Source organism: Glycine soja, chromosome 12 (genome assembly GCF_004193775.1).
Source record: "Glycine soja cultivar W05 chromosome 12, ASM419377v2, whole genome shotgun sequence".
NCBI classification, from domain to species: Eukaryota; Viridiplantae; Streptophyta; class Magnoliopsida; order Fabales; family Fabaceae; genus Glycine; species Glycine soja.
Window position 1 is genome coordinate 22,416,335 of NC_041013.1, and position 7,304 is coordinate 22,423,638.

Sequence of the window (7,304 nt, forward strand, 5' to 3'; positions counted from 1 at the left end):
TTTAACACTTCTTTAGATTTAATTGATTGGCAGGGTAACATCTTTATACCTATATTCACTAACAATTCAGATTTCTTTGATAGGCATTGCTTATCTATAAATTTCACCTTAATACACTAAAGCTACAATGAGAATTGCAAACATATATTCTTAGATAAATTACTTCAAACTTGGCAATCTTTATCACGTGTGAGAGAACAACCAATGCTCCACATGTATCATGAAAACAAATCTTAGTAGTTAGTACCAAACATTTTTATTTTTTGAAAAGAAACAATCATAGGCATGCAAAAACCAAAGCAGAACTCAACAGTATACACATTCATGACCAAAAAACATAAATAGCAATATTTTGGTGTATCCCTCCAGCATTATGCAGCAGCTTCCTTGAACATCTTTGTGATGACGGCAATACAAACCCCTCGTTGGAATGCATCCGCCAACTCTGACCTATTCGTCACCCTTCCATTATAAGTTCCTGCACCATACGTACCTTCACCTTTCTCTTCCACCTCGTTCTCCTTGACCATGCCAGTACAGTATATGTATCCAATTTCTGTTGAAACATATATCATTCTATGCTTTTCCAGCTGAGTGATTGCAGTATGTCTGTCATAGATAACAATTTCTCATAATTAATATATTTTTATGATTTAAATATCTTTTTGATGAAATAAGTTTTTTCATAAACTAAAATTAGTTTATGAATAAGTTAAAAATTAACTTTTGGAGAAGCTAATATGAGAGAGTTTAATTTTCCCAAGTTAGTTAATGCATAAGTTATGTAGCATATGGAAAAACATTTTATTTTTTCTTTTTATTTTCTTCTTCATTAAGTTTTTTTAATCAAGTTTATCCAAACGTACCTTAAATGATCACAACAACAAAAACGGATTAGTTTCAAATTACATAGACTAAAAATCACTTTTAAATGTGGGAGATGAAAAAAGTAAGCTTGGTTAAAATTTGGCAAACTAAAAAGATATTTAAACAATTTTCATTCATTTTAGTAATTGATCCAAAAATTACAAATACAGATAGAGGGTCTTACACTATCTCTTTTCCACCACCTTGGCAACAGGTGGTGATGAGGATCCCAGCAGGCTTGGCTGCAAGTTCTTCTGCTTTCCATAGATCTCCGGTTTCATCTATAAAAGCCTTAAACTGAGAAGCCATCTTTCCAAATATTATTGGGAAACCAAAGAAAAAACCATCAGCCTTAGAGAGCTCATTTGGGGTAATGATTGGTACATCACTCTTAGCCTTGGTTGGTTCACCCAGCTTAGCAAGTTCCTCGGCTGATAGTGTCTCCGGTACCTGCTTATGTGTTCAATAAAATAAAGGTATTGTAATTGGAAGAGAAAGAAAAAAAAACTGAATAATAATCTTCTTATCATTGTAAGAGAAAGGTACGAGAGTTTATATAGGATAATGACCTGTTTGGTTAAGCTTATTTAGAAACACTTTTAATAGAAGAAAAAAATGAAATTAGCTAATTTTATCTTATTGAGGAGCTCATTTTATTTCTTCTTCTTATATTCATCTCCTAAAAGTGCTTTTAGATAAGTTTAGCCAAACATGTATGTCCTAATTCCAGAAAGCTATCAGAGACTAATAGAAAATATAATAATTGTTGTCACGTAAAAATTTAAAGTTAGTCAAAATAAGTTTCGGCCAGCCTTGCTTCAACACGATTTCAAATAATAATCAAACGATTTATGTCAAGAAAGGGAATATACTCCTTGGCTATGGGTTATCAAGCTACTTTGGAAAACCCTTAGTGTAGGTGAACGAAGAAGAAAGGGAGAAGATAGGATTTTGCGTGAAAGGTAATGGTTGAAAGGTCATCAAGGAAAACAATAAGGAAGACAATAAAGGAAAGGCTATAAAGAAAAGTTTTAAATGAAAGCAATAAATGATAGAAACCGTAAAGAAAAGTGATGAAATAAGTGCAAGATAAATAGGCTTGTGTTTGATTGATTGGGTCTTCTTAGAATTTGAAGTATAAGGTCTATTTATAGGCTAAGGAATCTTATACTTCTTGAAGTTAATGGAAAGTTATAAAGTTGTGGTGGACCCTCCTATCCGATCAAGACTTACAACTTTTGCATAACTTCTTCCTATTTTTAAGGAACCGTGATCTTTTTCTTTTAATGCTTCTAATGCACTAGGTGTTGACATGGTCCTCTATCATAATCTTAACCAATGTTTATGACTCAGTTAGCTTTGATTTTATGAGTTATTAGGCTTGGTACAAGTTAGGACTTGTTATACTTATGGTTGCCCTTTGCTTCAACCATTGTTGGTTTGTAATCAATTTTGGCATTATATCCTCTTGTTAGCTGATGCTCTAGTTCCTAGTTGATACTTGTGGGAACATTTTCTGCATGTCACCTTGATCCCAAGCTAATATGGTTCGACTGTGAAAACTCGAATCTTTTGCAACTAATGGGTTTGCTGAAAGTAAACTTACAATATTTTGCGACCAATGCTATATGCCCCCAGCTTCACCTCTACTGGTTTGCAGAAAGTAGACTCATATTCTTAAAATAACACAGTTATATGCCCCCTACCTTCAGCTGATCTAGAACACTCCACCTTGTCTTATTTAGTTGGTGCAGTCTTTTGTTTTCATTGCTCAAGTCTACCCTTTAATGTAGGAAATCGTAAGTCAAACACTATACCATACTAGAAATTGTAACTGCCAAATCAATTATACCTTTTTCAACTAAGTTGAAACTCTTTACCCTCAATAGCATTTGGACAACATTCCCATAACGAATTTGACTACCATGACTTTAGCTGCCAAATTGTAGTCATAATCGGTTGCTTAGGCAAGCTTATCGTAATTTTCAACAGACTCCAAGTATGGCTCCATCCCAATTAGATCCCCCTTCTTGTTTTTCAGTAATGATTTGTTCAATCCTAGACACTCTGGTTGTCAGAAGATTCAAGTCAGGACAATCTTGTGTGAGCAACATCTCTCTTAGTTGAGGGTGCATGTTACTCATGACCATAGTAACATATTCTACTCTTGGAAGTCATTGTACCATTCATTTATTACTCAACTTCCTAAATTTTTCTATGAAATTAGTAGTCGTCTCATCCATTTGTTGTTTCATATTTAGTAAGTCAACTACCATGATTTTAGGTTGAGGTCTATAAAAAAAATTATGAAAGACCCTCTCCATATTAGCCAAACTTTGTACCAAATTAGAGGGCAAACAAGAGTACCAAGTGAAAGCAGTTCTTGTTAAAGATAGTGGGAACAATTGAAGCTTATGGTACTCATTTCGGTTTTCCTTTCCACCGTAGACTTGTAACCTTCACTAGAAAAGGTTGTAAAATCTGGAAATAAAACCCCTCGACAAAGGCTTCATCTTTTCAATCGACTCAGGATAAGGTTTGCTATATGTCAGCTTGGTTAGCGGTTTTAGCTGAATGCAAAACACATTTTCATGGTTTCGGCTAACATGCCTGGTTCAACAATTGAAGAAGTTGCTGACTGAGCCGAATTCTGCATGACAATTGTCTTGGGTTGCTTCTCACATAAGGTCATAGGCTGAAATCCATGTTGATCAGCAGAGGTAGGTGGAGTAATACTCCATGGTTGCTTCCCCAAACCATCATCAATATGTTTTGCAAACATGTATTTTGTGCCTCCCGTAGTATATATATCCAACACGTCCAGAATTATTTGCCCGTGTAGTTACACCGATAACACTTGTATTTGACATAACATACGACATACCAATATACCACACTGGATGACCCCTTTAGCCAATTGAACCAACCCATTTTGTATGTTATGTTGATTTGGTAACTTATTCAGTACCTCCCCCCCCCGGGCATTCGGTGGCTAATGTACTTAATTATGTTAAGAATGGGCTATATGATACTTGTTGAGTGAAATTCGGTCGAACCTGCAAATTTTGTCCTATTTGAGCATAACTCAAATGTACTAGTGCTGGTCCTACCTGAACCTCATTCGTCTGAACTAGTTGATTCAAATTTGGATGAACTAGCTGATTCGAATTCGACTGAACTAGATAGACAAATTCAGCTGACCTAGCCAATTTGAATTCGGCTGAGCTAGCTAATTCAGATTTGGCTGAATTAGTTGAACCGGTCCTGCATGAACTGAATTTGACTAGTCGAGCTGAACCAAATTCGATTGGCTTGAATTCAGCTGAAATGGATGAACCAAATTCAGCCAATATAGTTTATCTGAATTTGGTTGACCTGAAATCAACTGATACAACGGAACCAAATACGCCTGAACTGAATTCGACTGAACAACCTATACCAATTCTACCGAAAAGTCATTCGGTTGAACTTGTGGTAAAGGTTCTACCTGAGTGTACGATGATACCTATGTGGCTCTTTCCGAAATCACATGGCCTTGGTTCAGCTGGTCTGTATACCCCTATACTACTAAAGTAGCAGAATTTAATTTCTCTAAAATTCCCACGACCATTCTCAAATTCTTCGGCCTATTGATCGAAATTCACTACGAAGCTTAGGCTTGGTGACATCTGCTAACAGTTTGGACAATTGATACATGAGATCATCTATCCCCATATTGATATGTTGTTTTGCCATAGAGGTTTCCATGAGAGTAAGTTTGTCTAATGATAGTGTGTCTGCCATAGTAGATGGTGTACTGATTTGGGCAGGCATGTTCAGTACCGCTTGAGCAGTAGAAGAAGTTGCCAAAAGCAGACATACCTATGGTAAATGTCTCGGTTGCCTTACAATAATCATTTTTATTCTAACTAAATTTCATACTTTCGAGATTTCTCTCATTAGATTTATGAATGTTTTTACCTATGTGGTCATACTGGATGTGTCAATTTGTTGTCGTATAAAATTTTTATAAGTCATCCGAGATATGTTTCGGCCAACCTTGCTTGATCCCAAATAATGATCAAATGATTTATCTCAAGGAGAATCTACTCCTTGGAAATGGGTTCCCAAGATACTTTAGAAAGTGCTTTGTGTAGGTGAATAGTGAAGAAAGGGAGAAGATAGGATTTTTTGTGAAATGGGTGTGCCAATTTGTTGTCGCATAAAAATTTAAAGTCATCTGAAATATGTTTCTGCCAACCTTGCTTCAACTTGATCCCAAATAATGATCAAATGATTTATGCTAAGGAGAATCTACTCCTTGACAATGGGTTTTCAAGATACTCTAGAAAGTACTTCGTGTAGGTGAATAGTGAAAAAAGGGAGAAAACAAAATTTTTAGTGAAAAATAATAATTGAAAGACCATAAAAGAAAGCAATGTAGGAAATGTTGTATAGAAAAACTGATGCACTGCCCGTTGACATACTTCTGTCATAATCTTAAATAACTTATCTACATTTTCTCCATCAAAGTATTTTCCTTTTTTTATTAAAAAATATATTTACATACATATCAGAATAACTAATTCTGTTTTAATCTATTCCTTGATTAGCTAATACAAGGGAACGACTTCTTATAAAATAATATATGGTCACGACGAATCATAGGCTAACAGAATGTTTGAATTCAATTAATGCAAAAGTCAGAAGAAAGCAAGAACAATGATTTTGAGTTACACTTAAAAACAATGCTTCAATTTTATGCTGTGAAAAAAGGAGAATGATTGGATTAGAAGAACTGAAATAATTTTGAAACTTACACACATACATGCCTGCCATAGTTTGCCCTCAACACCTTCTACAGAGTTAGCACCTTTTTCCACTTCCTTTGCCAGTCTTTCTTCATTTCCATGCATTGCGTAGTAACTGTCAAAGTAATGATAAATTTTCATTCTAGCAGAAACTAGTTGATTAATTCACTTGAGAATAAAAAGAAAGGGGAGATGCTTATCAAAGAAAGATACATAAAAATATAATTGCAATATTGTTAGGAACATCAAGGCTGTGTTTTACCATTAGATATCCTATAAAACACCAGATGATTGAAGTCAGTGTTGTAGTCTTTTGAAACTTTATTAATCAGTAAATTTATTTGCATAAAAAAATCCATATATCTCAAGCATCAAATTCTTGAATTGTCAATTAATATTGTAGTCTTTTTGTGACTTGTAAAAGAAAACCCATCTTGGCCATGAAATTAAAACGAACATGACAAAAAGAATCAATTATTAGTGAAAACAAGAAGGGTTGAAAAGTGCATACACAATATAGACTTTGACGGTCATTGATGATCGATCCTCCAAGATCTGTGCTTCTCGACTTTCTCTCTCGTTAGTGTTGTTAGTTAAAAGTTGTGAAATGGAGGGAAGTGCCAACCATCGACCCTATATTATTCAACTAACTCCTGAATATTACATGATTTGTTATTGCCGGTTATATTTAGATTTTCAAAACTTCTTTTGTTTCCTCAAATTTTATTTTATTTTTTTATACATGAGAATTAGAAGACAGGAAGTTTATATATAATAATTCGTGCTTCCTATTCAAATTTTAATTATTTACACTCCTGAATTGTTATTTTTAAAATTTAAGAGTAAATATGAAGTCTATGCACCACAATATTAATGGCTTTTTATCTCACTATCAATCACAAATTATCTGTTAACTTTTATAATAATATTTGAATTATACAACTCAAAATTTAAATTATACAACAAAGATTATTAACTGTGTTGGGTGCTAACATTAATTTTTATGTTCGATAAAAATATGTAGTTATTCAATATTTTATATTTTTTTGTAATTAAATCATTTTTCCATTTTGTTTTTTTAATTTAAAGATGTTATTTAAGTAACAAAAATATATAAATAATTATTAAAAATATAATGTTACCTCAACAGGTTGAGACATCAAGTTTGCAAGTTTAAATAAAAAAATTCGTTACCTAAACTGAAAGACAACGGGGTTTGAACACATCGGATTGCATTCTATCTAAACAATAATAAAACCGAAATCAAAGTGTTTAATTGAGTCGATCTGTTTGGATTGACGAGTTATCCATACCCATAAATGCTAGACAAACGACGGAAGTTCAAGAGCATAAAGGAATTGTTAAAATGTTAAAAAATATTAAATTCCTCCAAAACTAATTTCAATCAGACTTTCAATTGTTTTCTTTTATCGTCAAAAGATGTAGAGAGAATGGATTACATACAAAAGATATAATTACGACCCTAAAATGAATAGAAATCACAATGGTATTCACAAAATATTCAAGAAATCCGAATATAAGAGTTTTTTTTTTGAAAGGCGAAAACAAGGAAAAACCAAAAGAAAACAAACTACAGCATCTGATAAGTCACACCCCTCGCATCAGCATCCAGGAGAAGCACCATAG

At 33.6% G+C, this 7,304-nt stretch overlaps 1 protein-coding gene across 1 annotated transcript; it reads right to left on the reverse strand.

The window, feature by feature from the left end:
- Window positions 1–371: 371 nt before the first annotated feature.
- Window positions 372–6,191, reverse strand: LOC114378876 (NAD(P)H dehydrogenase (quinone) FQR1-like). The gene is made up of 4 exons (XM_028337468.1): window positions 6,169–6,191; window positions 5,679–5,772; window positions 1,052–1,317; window positions 372–609 (listed from the first exon to the last, which is right to left on the reverse strand). The coding sequence occupies exons 1-4, from the start codon at window positions 6,189–6,191 to the stop codon at window positions 372–374; spliced, it is 621 nt and encodes a 206-aa protein (XP_028193269.1).
- Between the last annotated feature and the right edge of the window lie 1,113 nt (window positions 6,192–7,304).

Excerpts from the sequence above, each read along its gene's own strand:
- LOC114378876 (XM_028337468.1), bottom strand. The coding sequence starts at position 6,191 with ATGACCGTCAAAGTCTATATTGT. Across the intron at positions 5,773-6,168 it reads ACCGTCAAAGTCTATATTGT|TTACTACGCAATGCATGGAA; the intron begins GTATGCACTTTT and ends TTACTTTGACAG. Across the intron at positions 1,318-5,678 it reads TTGAGGGCAAACTATGGCAG|GTACCGGAGACACTATCAGC; the intron begins GCATGTATGTGT and ends ACACATAAGCAG.